Below are 15,079 nucleotides of genomic sequence, written 5' to 3'. Positions count from 1 at the left end.
AATGCGCAGGAGAAAGTCCCAACTGGTTTACAAACTAAATAAAATTTCTAAGCACAATAATACAGTGAGGGCTAAAAAAAAAAAAAAAAGAAGACCTACACACCAATGTTTGAAATGCCATGTTTTTGTGAAATAAAAAATAAGACTATGATAAATCATTTCAAAAGATTTTCCACCATTGTGAATTATAAACTGTACAACTACATCTTTTTCCCCATCTTTTCAAAAGGCGAGGTAAAAATAAATAAACAACTGCTAAACAACCTTAAAACATGATGCTGCCACCATCAAGCTTCACTGACCTTATGTGCAATATGGTGATGTATATGAATATTGCCCCAAACCTCAACCTTGGTTTTATTGGCCCATAAAAGAAAATCACCAAAATACATTTGGGAAAATGTGTTCCGGTCCAATGAAACCAAGGTTGTACTATTTGGCAGCTTCCTTTCTAGTGGAAATAGTTTTAAACAAAAGAAAGTCTGACAAAAAAATGTTAAAGTGAGAGAAGAATCTGGTGAAAGAAACACAAAAAAATGAAAATGGTTAAGGGACAGCAGAAAAAAATTGTGGGAAACAGAAAATGGAGAGACATATTTCTCACACTGACTCCCGTTCAGTGGACCTCCACTGTTCCATATAACATGTATTTAATATAATTTTCTGCGTGAATGCACGCACGCACGCATGCATGTATGTATGTATATGTATATGTGTGTACGTATGTTCTGCGTCAGAGCTGAATAGGTGCTGAAAGTGCGTCCAGGGTTACCAAGACACTTTCACCGACACGCATCCAACACGCACACACACACACCAAGTACATGTGAGGATTTACATAGACTGATGTTCCATGGCCTGCAGTAAGGCTGATTTTAATGAGCTAAAGGCCAAACAAGCCTTCCCCTGACTATAGCGCGTGAGTGCTAAATTAATCAGACAGCTCTCCTGTCGTCTACAACCCACTCTTCTACAACTCTGCATATAGGCCTTCATTAATGAGCAAGAACCTTTGAATTGTTTTATGCACGAGGACCAAGTGCACATCACTGGAGCTTCCACTGCTTACTACACTTTAAAAAGTACACTCAATGACACTGCACCAATTATTCACCCATCCATGTACACTCATTCAATAGGATTTAAATGGTCAAACCACTTAAAAGCCTCTGTGAGATCTCTCAGAAGAAGAAAAAAAAAGCAAGAGGTGTGGATTATCAAGAACGGATAAATCAAAAAAAGTCAGCTGCCAGCTGCTATCAGCCACCTGAAGTACACACCATGTCAATAGCATGCCGGACACAGATAAAAAGGTGAGACAGTGGACCAAAAAGCGAGCAGCGACTCCCCCAAATGGCTCGTGCTGTTGCCATTTATATGCACAGGCACAAAGCGGAAACACTGACAACGTGCTTAGAAAGATAACCGTTTCCTTTCTCACTAACAATTTTAATGTTATGGCAGATTGTCAACAGCAACGTGTCAATGTGATACAGAAGCGTGTACCCCTTTGCAGTCAGTCTTGTGGTTAGCACTGGGCGATAAATCGATTATTTATTTTTTTATTAATTTGAGTGTTTTGTTGTAGACAAAAAAAATTATAACATTTATGTTTTTTCCCCCTTTTGTTCCACCGCGACTTTCGCCCCCATGGGCTTCCGTAGCTTTAGCTCTGCCAGTCGTGTCCTCACACACTCCATACGGGAGGAACTCAACAACAGCAAACAAACTCCCGCTAAAAACAAACTAACAGTTTACTATGTTACCGTGGAGGAGTCATTTACACAAGGAAGCACGTATGATAAGAAAGGGACACAATAAGAGCAATCACCAAAGCGGACACGTTGCGCCTCGCTAATAAGACTCGATTTGACCACTTGCTGAAAAGGGGAGAACCCAGGTATGTGCTAGTGCTACCTAGCCGCAAGTATATTGCTCAAGTTGCCCCACACCATTTGTTTAGGCAGTGGTTATTTTGCCGTGACTGGCAATTCAAATGCTAGCGATATTTTTGCTCTGAACGGCTCTAATATTGGTTAATCGCCGGAACGAGCGAGGAAATCTTTTATCCTGATTGCTTATAGACATTTGCTGCGTGGTCGCAACATGCACGCTATCTCGTCAAGACGCACTCGCCTTGCAAGCATTTACCGCTATGAAAGACAAGCTCACTTTCACTAGCCGTGTCCGTGACACTTATCAGCCTCTGCGTCGTCTGCGACATAAAATCCTTAAGAAATGTAGTATAGTGGGCTGGTAATGCTGATAACAGCCTATTTTCAGTGACAAAACAAATTGAAAAGTGAAAGGAGATCTATAGGATAGGGTGAACTTGGTGAAGCGGACTAATCACGGTAAAATAGCCGATTTACGGCAGGCCAAGACTTTCTTACTCCGGGGACTGGCCAATCAAATAACGCTAAAATGAAATTTGCCAGTCATGGCAAAATAGCCACCTCCATTTACATAACAGTACTTGTACTTGTAAAATCAGACAGTTGGAGGGGATGACAAGCTCAGACCTCGAATTCCTACATTAAAGCAAAATGTGATGTTTATTTGTGACATATTGAGGGACACAAGTAGCACTGTTTAGCTTTTAAAACAAAATTGACAAAAAAAAAAGTTAAACTTTTCTACTTTATCAACACATAGATTTACATTTCCAGAAGTATTTGATTCAAGGTAGGAGTTTTACACATTGATTCCAAGAGAAGAAATATCATTACTTTTGTTAACTAATAAAATAAAAGCAAAACTTTTTAAGTTCTTGGTTTATGTAAAAATATACAATAATAATAATAATAATAATAATAATAATAATAATAATAATAATAATAATAATAATAATAATAATAATAATATAAAATCAGGAAAGAACATCGTAAATCGAATTTTTGTTTAAAAATTTGAGATTTTATTTTTAGGCAAAATCGCCCAGCCCTACTTGTGGTAAACAAAATTTACATACAACTTCTTATTTGAATCCTCTGTGACACTTACCGGTAAATAAGATTTAGAAAGATGTCTATGGAAAGTCTTGCAAGAATAGATTTGCTTCCAAGGCACAAATATTTGAATGTTATGCATCATTCCAAGTTGGCTGAAATATCGTCGCTGTCCATTTTTATGTCCATTTTTGTTCATGTTTTTGTGAAGTCTGCATTCAGTTTCATCCCATAAACGTCAAAAATAACAAAAATGGACATAAGTGTTCTTCACAAGACAGCGACGCCGACGATATGCTGTATGCTAGATGGATGGAATGAAAATGACTAATCTTGAATGTTGTCTCATGACAGTACAAGCTAGTTGAGCAGTAAAAGAGCTCTTTTCCAAAACACTACAAATCAATTTTAATTGTTATGAGAAAAATGGCAATTTACCCAGACCGGCACATTTTTACTAACATTAAGAGCATCCAGTTAAACAAAATGAATTGCCTCTGTCTGAAGATCCTTTACCCACTGAATGTCTTGGCAGGATCGATTATTCTTTTTAATTTGGCTTTTATCTAGTATCTTCATGTGTACAAAAGTACAGCCCAGGGGAAAATGGCCATGTATACCTGCAAGTGGAAATGATGGAAGGAGATGCTCCCAACATTGCTTTTACTGGGAAGATTTTCTCCATGACTGTGCCTACGGGAATTGTATCAGTATCCATGGAGACTGAGAAAAGGATTAGCTCAGAATCTAGGTGCCACGTTTTGCTTTTTTATTTTTTGTATCCTTCTGGGATTTGTTTTATTTCTCCTGATACCAAACAAGGCTTTATTTATTTATGTATGTATTATGTATTTATTTATTTCCCTAAGCATTCGCTTGAGTCATCTTTCACAAAAAATAATAGAAATACCCTACATCTAAGTTTTAAAAGGTTTTCCTCCTGGCAAAAAAAAAAGAAAAAAAAAAGAGTGTCCTTTTTGTCAAAACATGAATGTAAAATCACTATCACACGGTCATGAATACATGGAGTCTCACGGTCAGTTGTTATGCAAAGTTGTACAGGTAAGGTAAGGCAAGGCAGCCTAAAAAAAATATTTGAGCTCATATCTCATTTGAAAGTTTTCAACCTGTTGATAAATCACTGCATATGTCAAAATGGGCAATTTTCAGCGTGATTGCCTCCATGATTCCCTTCCTCCGTTCTTGTCATCCAGAAAGTGAAAATGATTCTGCTCATATTTCTTAGTATGAATGAGAGAAACCGATCTCGTTGACAGGAGACGAACATGATGGATTTGTGATGAACAAAGCGAAGGCGGTCTGCCAGCCTGCTGTGCGGCAATCAAGGAAGCACCATGCGGCTCTCAGCGTGATCTTGCTTGTCCATTACCAGCGTGGAGCACGGCCATATACAGCCCTGGCATAGAACTGCAGGCCTACCTTCTGCCCGCGTGGTGAAGGGGGAATCCGAGGGTCGCTTGGCTGAGAACTGGCCCCCGAGAGAGGTCATTAGAAAGCACAAACTGAAGAAGCCAACCCCTACCACGAAAATCCTAAAAGGAGAAAAGACGAGTCAAGAGAATCAACAGAAACAGATGTACACACGGATGTATGCAATTTTGCTTCATGTCAAACTTTACGTTCATTGTAAGACTTTTACACCATACCAATTGACCCAAATGTGTAATTTCCCATCCCTCTGCCCCCATTACATGATTACACTGTGCTGAGTGAGCCATGTTACTTGGGAGAGTGCAAGCTCAGGTTTTTGTACCAATTACGTCCTACACCGAAACACAAAAAAACTGGTTTGCACTCTAAACCGCAGGATTGTCACAAATGTACACCATAACCTGTACACTTCCTTGAATGCAAACATGGCATGATGGTGACAGCTCAGGGACAGGCTGCACACACTCAGATGGAGGTTTCACTGCAAAAACTAAAATCTTAACAAAGGTATAATTTCTTAAATTTAACCTAAATTTGCCTTTTTTGATTGACAAGTTATTTTTACTTCAAATTAAATTGTCAGGCAAGATCATTGTGCTTATTTTAAGATATTTATTACTTAACTCATTCACTGCCATTGACGGTTTTAGATGTCAAAAATTCATTTTAACTATTTCTGTTAGTTTAACCCGTGGGCGTTATTTTTTTTTGGATTAAATTCTTGGAATTGTTGCCAAAATCTGGCATTTCCTTTGAAGGGTGATAACTTAGTCATTTGTGAATATTTTTTTCACTTTCAACCGCTCAAAATGTTCACTGGCATCAGACCTATCTATAAATATATAGTTAAAAAAAATTATTTTTTTTAATGCCCTCTATGGACAATAATAGCAGTATTATGCTAACAGCAAAATTAACTATGCTGTGTATATATATATATGTAAAATAAAGGTCTAATTTGAATATTTCATATGACATATTTAGAGGCTTGAATAAGTCCATAAGTCATAACAATATAATTTTTTTATGCATGCCCAGTTTTTCACAATGGCATTCTTCTGAATAGCACAAAACTCTTGTAATTTTGCCAAAATCGGGCATTTCCTTTGAAGTGAGATAACTTAGTCATTTATGAATATTTTTTCACTTTCAACCGCTCAAAATGTTCAGTGGCATCAGACCTATCTATACATATATAGTTTTTATTTTATTTTATTTTTTTAATGCCCCCTATGGACAATAATAGCAGTATTATGCTAATAGCAAGACTAACCATGCTGTATATATATATAAAATAAAAGACTAATTTGAATATTTCATATGACATAGTTAGAGGCTCAAACAAGTCCATAAGTCATAACAATATAATTTTTTTATGCATGCCCAGTTTTTACACAATGGCATTTTTCAAAACTCTTGTAATTTTGCCAAAATCAGGCATTTCCTTTGAAGTGAGATAACTTAGTCATTTATGAATATTTTTTTCACTTTCAACCGCTCAAAATGTTCAGTGGCATCAGACCTATCTACACATATATAATTTTTATTATTTTTTATTTTTTTAATGCCCCCTATGGACAACAATAGCAGTATTATGCTAATAGCAAGACTAACTATGCTGTATATATATATAAAATAAAATAATAATTTGAATATTTCATATGGCATAGTTAGAGGCTCAAACAAGTCCATAAGTCATAACAATATAATTTTTTTATGCATGCCCAGTTTTTACACATTGGCATTTTTCAAAACTCTTGTAATTTTGCCAAAATCAGGCATTTCCTTTAAAGTGAGATAACTTAGTCATTTATGAATATTTTTTTCACTTTCAACCGCTCAAAATGTTCAGTGGCATCAGACCTATCTACACATATATAATTTTTATTATTTTTTATTTTTTTAATGCCCCCTATGGACAACAATAGCAGTATTATGCTAATAGCAAGACTAACTATGCTGTATATATATATAAAATAAAATAATAATTTGAATATTTCATATGGCATAGTTAGAGGCTCAAACAAGTCCATAAGTCATAACAATATAATTTTTTTATGCATGCCCAGTTTTTACACATTGGCATTTTTCAAAACTCTTGTAATTTTGCCAAAATCAGGCATTTCCTTTAAAGTGAGATAACTTAGTCATTTATGAATATTTTTTTCACTTTCAACCGCTCAAAATGTTCAGTGGCATCAGACCTATCTACACATATATAATTTTTATTATTTTTTATTTTTTTAATGCCCCCTATGGACAACAATAGCAGTATTATGCTAATAGCAAGACTAACTATGCTGTATATATATATATAAAATAAAATAATAATTTGAATATTTCATATGGCATAGTTAGAGGCTCAAACAAGTCCATAAGTCATAACAATATAATTTTTTTATGCATGCATTTTGTATTCATTTATTAGCCTTTGGCGCCACCTAGTGGATTTTTGTGTTAACACTCTCAACACACAAATTCCTCTATTTTCATGTTTATGACTCGTCAAAGAAGCGATTGCATCAGTAATCACGGAAAATGCATTATAACACATCAGGTTTACAGCATATCAAAAACTGATTTATAATGGGAGTCAATGAGCCAAAATCGGGCATTATTACAACAATTTAGTGTGAATCTCTCCCTCCTGTTTGGTAATAATTATAAATTACAGCATGGCGCCAATTTGAACTTCTACATTTTTAAACAATCCTGGTAAAATGTCAGGTCCCTAGTGTATTTTTTTCAAATGCTTTTTCTTTGATAAAAAAAAACAGAAAAAAAGCCAGAAAATGGACAAATAACGCCCACGGGTTAAAAAAATTCCACTTTTAACAAGAGTATGAAAACCTAGAAAAAAGTTGTTATTGTACATTTAGAACAGATATAAACTAACGAATACACACACACACACTCACGTACGCACGCATGCAAAAAAAAAAAAAAGAAAACAGATATAAAATTTGTGATTAATCATGAGTTAACTATTGAAGTAATGTGATTAATTACAATTTTAAAAATGTCTAACGACCTAATTTATAATAATCTTATATATATATATATTTTTTTTAAATAATCTTTTTTCAAAAACCTAATTTTTAATAATCTTTTCTTTTCGTTTTTAAAATATTTTTTCAAAAGAAGAAAAGATTATTAAAATTAGGGCGTCAGGCGATTACATTTTTAATTATAATTAATCGCATGACTTCACAATCATAAATTTTATATCTCGTCTAAATGTACAATATTTTTTTTCATATTCTTGTCAACAAAGGTGGAAAAAAATGTTAAACTAATAGAAATAGTTTAAATGAATTTTTGACGTCTATAGCCGTCGATGTCAGTGAATGAGTTAATTATCTTATTTGATCAAGCAATCTTGGCATTGAGTGTTAACAGCCAGTTGTAAGTACTGTGAGGATTAAAACAAGCATTTACCACATTTTAAGATGACAATTAACCCACATCAAAGGCCCTGAACTGGGGTTTCATACGTTTTCTTATTTTAAGATTTAGCATAATCTAGTAATAAGCTAAATGGAAAAAATATATATAAGTATGAAACCAATAATTTTTCCTTGTTTCAGTACCAGTTTAGTAGTCTAGTGGTAGAGTGCCTACTCTCAGACTTGGAGGTTCTGGGTTCAATTCCTGGCTGGGTCATGACAAAGAAAGTGGGACCTGTTACCTCCCTGCTTGACACGCAGGCTCATTTATCCAAGTGTTTAAAAAAATTTAAATACTCATGTATTTTAAGAAAATAGTTCTATTTATTACAGCTTGAAAAAAGTCGACATTACTTGTTTTTAGTCTGAAAATATTATTTTCCAGACTGCAGTGGTTCCTATGGGCCGAGTATTATTTTTCTTATTTTTCAAAATCTTACAGGTAAATTTAAGTTACATTTTCTTGTTCTGTTGGCAGATAATTTTGCTTATTTGAAGTAATCATTTTCTTATTTTTCTATATTGTTTTCTTAACATTTCTACAGTCGTTTTTGCAGTGTTGAATGAGCAATCTTTCCCAATTACTCAGACAAAAGGTGAAAACCCAGGAGCTGAAATTCAGACAACGCACAATAAATGTCTTGGCAGTTGTGATCAACTCATCTGCCTTGTGACATTCAAACTCCCTTACAATAATGACTAATAGTGATTACCTGCTGCAATGCCTGATGCTCTAGGGACATTTATCAATGTCACAGTGAGCCTTATTTGAAATACCTACACATTCTAGTGAGATCCAATACATGTGCTGGGGTAATAACAATGGGCAGTTTTAACTGACACTGTGACAAAGATGATCTCTTTTGTTAACTCAGGCTTATTCCCATGTAATATTTTTGAATTGACAGACAAAATAAATGTTAAATTAGCTACTAATAACTGGGGGGTTCCAAAATCGGTTTTATAATGTAAAGAGTCAAAACTCCTGCAAAGTAGAGATATTAGTACTTTGTGCATTTGTCATCTTTCTGCATAAAAACAAACAAAACACTTGGTAAAATGTGTCCCTTTGAGATGTCATTACTGTATGTACTTTAGAAATCAATTTGTTTGGTATGATTTCAAATATTAAACCACCCACACACCAAAAGGAATACGCAATTAGCACGTTAGCTTTGCTTACCTGAATGGTTTGTAAGTGAGAAGATATCTCCTCGTCATAATGGAAATGTCGCTGCTCATCATTGTGCACACGCGTGTCCATTCACCGTGCGGTGTGTGCGGCAGAGCACGGGGCTCGAACGCATAACTTTAAAGCGAGCAAGTGGCAGCCAGCAATGAAGAGTGTCACCAAAAACATAACTTCCACGCTTCTCTGCTCTCGTCCAAACCACGCCGGACTCCAACTTCTCCCTCCGATGCGTACTGCGGCTCAGTGGCTAATCAGGATGCTAATCAGCCTCACGCGACACAACGTGTTGATGTCAGCCCTGCATCCCGTGTACTGTTGCTCCAGGACACACAGCGATGTGTTGGGAGCAGGAACAACAACACACGGCTGGTGCGAAATGGAAAAACTGGATGAAGCCGGCTGAGAGCGCCATCTTGCGAGTCACCTGGAAAATGAGGGAAAACATGACTGCAAGCGAATATATATACTGGACCCCATGAGAAAAAGTCCACAGTATGATGGATAAGGAAGTATTTTTTTTAAATTAAATAATATACATACAGCAACATTAACTATATTGTGTGACCAAAAAAAACTGAAATTGTTACAAAAATGTTGCAACTTATAGTAGAAGTATGAGTACAACTTGTGTGAGTTTCTTACGGATGTATTGTTAGACAAATATAAACCAAATACAAATAATTATAATTAATTATATATATATATATATACAAAAAAATAAAAACTCTTGATCGTTTACTGCTATTGGGGTCCCCCTAGTGGTCATGGAGCCCTAAGCAGTTGCTTAATTCCCTTATGCCTTGGGTTGGCTCTGAGCCAAGTATTCATGCCGGCGCCATATAGCTCATCAGCAAACTTTGCCGTGTGAATTCTGAAAGTGCCACTGTGCATTATCACTCATGCTGCAGTACATGCAGTGCTACAATTTAGGGGCGACAGTAGTTCATCTGTAACTTAAGACGTCGGCTTGATCCGACTGTGGACAAAATAAAAAAAATGAGAGAGAGAGAATTGCCAATTACTGTGGAGGTTCCTTGACCAATTGGGATCGGATGGATTGATGGATGGATGGATATCATTAAAGAAATACCAAATTTATCACGTCAGCACCATCTCAGATAACAGCATTTCACCAACATGAATGTAACCAGTTGTAGAACCTTGGAGAGCACCCACATAGCAACTGGCCAACCCTGCCTCCTACTGGCCAAAACACACATTGCAACTTTCAGTCCTGCCAGCTCAGTATACAATTCCAATATTAATAGTTTTACACAATAATGTCACCGTTTGATTCCTTTTCTATTTTCATTTCTGCTGAATGACAACAACTGAGCACTGGCTCACCAGTCTACAGACCTAATGTTTAATTTCCCAACAAGCCCACACTACCATGCATATTGCACATCTGGTTCGTGACATTCAGGTTTTAAGATATGTAGGGCTGTTGATCCTAAGAGGGTTGAGTGACATTTACAGTATTGTAGGAGTCCATTGTAGGAGGAGGGTGTCTCTACCAAGCAAATTTCCAAAGCAACAACATAATTTCTGTTGATAATGTTGGCTTCAAAATCATTTTAAATGAGCCCTATATTCACTATAAAGTGAGCATTATATGAATTACGTATAATTAAGTAGGCTTATTATCCATCCAGCCAGCCTTTTTATACACCGTTTGTGCTTATTAAGGTCACGGCACGGGTGAGCTAAAACCTATTGCTGAATTTGGATGAGAGGTGGGGAACACAAGGGACTGCTTGTCAGCGATTCAGGGCAATACAGTGCTCATTGTCTTCTTGTCCATCAACATGACTACCTATTCCATTGTGTGGTTTGAATTCCCTCATCCTAGCAAGCGACTGTCCAAGGACACAAATAAAATCTTTAAGTCACTCTTGGGTTGGAGAGAGGGGATTTGGGTGCGGTGGAGGAGCAACATTCAGCAGCACCTCTGTCAATGGGCAAACCTTCAACTCACAACCTCAACAACACAGAGAGAGAAATTATCAATATTTTACTGCAAGAAACGAGAAGAAAGGTCACCATGCACAGAGAATGAAGCATCTTAGTTAAGACATGTCAAAAATGTGGCGGCCGTGGCTCAGGGTGTAGAGACAGTTGCTCAGTAACCAGAAGGTCGGCTGTTTGATCCCCAAGTCATGTGTCGTTGTGTGTCCTTGGGCAAGGCACTTCACAATCATTGCCTCCAGTGCCACTCACACTGGTGTATGGAAGGCGTGAATGTTTGGTGGTGGTCGGAGGGGCTGTAGGCGCACACTGGTAGCCACGCTTCCATCAGCCTGCCCCAGAGCAGCTGTGGCTACTTAAGTAGCTTACCGCCACCACAATGGGAATGTGTGAGAGCATGAATAATGTATCCGTTCCATTGTAAAGCATCTTTGTGTGTCTAGAAAAGCGCCACATAAATCTGATGCATTATTAAAAATATTTCTATTAGTGTTGTTAATACACAAAATAATACTGGTGGACTAGTCCAGACACATTGTAACTTTACTGGACCCCAGTGCACTGACTTCGTTCCAAAACAGTCAAGGTTATTCCTTCACAGCCCTTATGCTGAGCATACACTGTGTAAATTTCCAAGATGAACTTACTTTTGAAACAGACAGTTTCCATGTCTGGTCAGGCTGCTATGTCCGAGGTGTGGTTGTGGACCTAAATGTAGGAAAGCAGGGCAAGGAGGCAGAGGTGAAGTCAAAAAAGGGAGTTGAATTAAACAAGACAAACGCTAACTCGGCTGACTTAGCAGAAGCCTCCTGCTGCCGATGGATGGAGACTGGTGCCACATCAGCCTGCTGACCAAGGGATAGGGAAACGCGAGACACGCTAGGGACCGAGGATAAGAGGAAGGAATGTGACTAAACGAAATGAGACTAGGTGATGGAGAAAGGGGTGTGGTGTCATAATCAAGACAGGAAGGTGACAAGGGGCTAAGCGGTGTACCTGACAGAGACCAGGATGATGAAGTCGACGAGGGGGTGTAAAGTGAAAAGAGGGGTTGGAAACATAATTATCTAAATCAGGGGCAAGGCAAAAAAAACGACAGCATGACGGGGGAAATCAACAATGGATCGACGCAAACAAAGGGGAGACAAGAGACTATGGCTCCGTCCAGAGGGAAGCAAGGTTGGCTTCGTTCCTTAAACAAATCTCGTACACACAGAAGCATTTCAAGACTTACAGAAGTCGCTGAGGACTTTTAACGGCTGTAATGTATATGCCAAGTCTGGAGTGGCGCTGTAGCGCAGCCACAGGAAGTTAACGGAAAGCGTAGACGAAGAATCAGCGAAGAAGACGGACACTTTTTTTATTTAACTTTATTGCAATCTACAGAACAAACATGGCTTTGCATGTATCAAAACAACAGGAAAAAGACGAGCACAGGAGAAGTGACAATGGCGGGTGATTCAAATACAACACCGCTTGTTGAACGTGGGAATAAAGAAGCAAAATATTTTGCTGCAAAAAGCTTTAAGCAAGCTAACGGTTATCCGCCATTGTGGTTGACAGACTGAATTGGCGCATATGTCATCAATCTACGACAATGCGTCGTCATCGAGCTGCGACCATTACGTCATCACTTGAGGAGTATCCTGCATATGGTGTCCAGACGGATGCGTACGGGGCGCGTTTTAAAATCTTTCCACTCTGGAGCCCGGTTTCAAAAGTGATCGGTTTCAAGCTCCAAAACGCCACAGTGTGGACGAACGGCCTGAACGATAAGAAACTTGTGAGGATACATTGAAACTGGCTTTCGTGTGGACGGGGCCTAAGGCAACATAAACTCAAACAAAACCCAAAACATGCAGGTTAGGGGTACTGTATATTTTCAGTCGCTATAGTATTTTTGTTGTTGTATTGTTTTCCTTGAGCAGGAGCTATTGCCAGTTCAGTCCTGATTATCCTGTCAGAATTTAGATTGTAACAGAGCTATGGCCCGCAATTACCCCCCACCCCCTTCTCATTTTGGGCACGACACAAGTTAATAAGAGTGGAACCATTTTGTTGTTATTGTTCCAAGTTATCAAAATGGGTATGCATACAATTGACAGTAAAAAAAAAAAAAAAAACTTTTGTATTTAAGTACATTTCTGAGTAGGGCTCTATTTTCTCTTTTCCTTGAGTAAAAAAGTTGAGTCAATACTTCTACTCTGAGTACTTTCTTCACAATTAGGGGAGACCGGGGCTAGTTGTATGACGAGTAAGTTGTCACATTGCAATTTTCTTCTCCACCAGAGAGCGCAACGAAAAAGTGGAATACTAGTTTTCTTCATATAAATGGTCAGGGGTTGTTTGTGTGAGAAGGGAATAGCACATTGTGAGCTCAGATGAGTGCTAGTTATCTGTTTTGCACAACCCACAGTAAACATTTTCAGCCTCATATATTTTGAAACAGGAGTCGTACATAGACAGTACATAGCAGCAAATCATGTGGACTCGTTAGAGGGGAGATTCAGGCATCTTGTCATGCCTCAGTCACTGCTCTGTTTTAATATAACTTTAAACTAGAGCAAGTATTAGCCAACATGATAGTTTGGGGTAACTTGTCACAGTCATTTGGGGGTTTGTTGTCACATATGCAAAGAATGGGCCAATGAAAACATGCACCTCTGGAAACTTTGTTTATGTATGCCAGAATTGTTCCTCAGATAATGAGTCTGAAGAGTTTGTTTCATTGTTTAAAAATTGTTTTCCAGTTGTTGTTGGAACGACAGTATGCCCACGTCAGGACTCAGGACTGGTTTAAGTTTCATGATGAATCATCCATGAATCCATTAACCGAAATGAAATTCAATTTGATCTCAAATGTATCTCAAATTTCCATCTTAAGGGAAGCAAAACAGGCATTTGAGGCTGAGAGCTATGACCTACGTGCCAGCAGTTCCTAAGGACTTAAATCGATTTCATAATATTTTATGTTAACGTTTGCTCAATGACTAAGGTCAATTTTCAAGATCATTGACAAACAGTTTGTCTGGCTGTAGAAAACAATCAAAAACAAAACGGGAAAACAAGGATAATTTTGTCCTTGTTTTATTAGTTGCAAAATCCAGTGTGACATCTTACCACATATAGTGTGACAACTTACCCATTTGTGGGGCAACATGTCACATTAAGTCTCACTTAAGTTAGTTACACAAATAGTTTGATTGCAGTAATTACCTCAAATATGTATCAAATAATAACAAAATATTAAGGTAGGGTAAGATAATTTTTGTCCATGCATGTTTCAATAAATATGAATAAATAAATACATGTTGTATCACTTTTCAAACTGAAAATGTCTGATTTTCATTGGTTACATTTCATTACATTTTTCATTTAATATTATTTTTGTCAGATTTAAGTTATCTGTGTAACCACTGCGGGTTTTTCTTTCAATAACTCATTCACTGCCATTGACGGCTGTAGACGTTAAAAATTCATTTTAACTATTTTTATTAGTTTCACGTTTATATCCACATTTGTTAACAAGAGTATGAAAACCTAGAAAAAAATTAATTTTACATTTAGAACAAATATTACATTTGTGATTAATCTTGAGTTACCTAGTGAAGTCATGTGATTAATTACAATTTTAAAAAAATTATCGCCTGATGCCCCTAATTTAAAAAAAGAAAAGAAAAGATTATTAAAAATTAGGGGCGTCAGACGATTAAATTATTTAATTGTAATTAATCGCATGACTTCAATAGTTAACTCACGATTAATCACAAATTTGATATCTGTTCTAAATGTACAATTAAAAAAATTCTATGTTTTCATACTCTTGTTAAAGAAAGTGGGGAAAAAATTGAAATTAATAGAAATAGTTCAAATGAATTTTTGACGTCTATAGCCGTCAATGAATTTGAGTTAAGTGTAACAACAATTTTGCCCACCTGTGTATATTATTTAATAGTAGTGGCCTAAAGAGCCTTGCCAACGTGTTTGAACATGGAAGAAGACTTTCACTACTTACAAACCACATCTGTCATTTCGGGACATGTTCTATCATGTTCAACTTATCACATCGCAGC

At 37.0% G+C, this 15,079-nt stretch overlaps 1 protein-coding gene across 1 annotated transcript in view; it reads right to left on the bottom strand.

Moving 5' to 3' along the window:
• mgat5b (alpha-1,6-mannosylglycoprotein 6-beta-N-acetylglucosaminyltransferase B) overlaps positions 1 to 9,439 on the bottom strand; it is a 54,015-nt gene extending 44,576 nt beyond the window's left edge. The window contains exons 1-2 of the mRNA XM_086063518.1: positions 9,030 to 9,439; positions 4,389 to 4,501 (exon numbers count right to left, since the gene is read on the bottom strand). Coding sequence (XP_085919644.1) covers positions 4,389 to 4,501; positions 9,030 to 9,091 — 175 coding nt within the window. The 5' untranslated portion in view covers positions 9,092 to 9,439. The remainder of the gene's footprint in view (positions 1 to 4,388; positions 4,502 to 9,029) is intronic.
• Between the last annotated feature and the right edge of the window lie 5,640 nt (positions 9,440 to 15,079).

This window comes from Leptonotus elevatus, chromosome 1 (assembly GCF_054856555.1).
Source record: "Leptonotus elevatus isolate MCC_2025b chromosome 1, RoL_Lele_1.0, whole genome shotgun sequence".
Taxonomy (NCBI): domain Eukaryota; kingdom Metazoa; phylum Chordata; class Actinopteri; order Syngnathiformes; family Syngnathidae; genus Leptonotus; species Leptonotus elevatus.
Note: the sequence above shows the minus strand (reverse complement) of the source record. Positions and strands in the feature narration are given on the sequence as shown.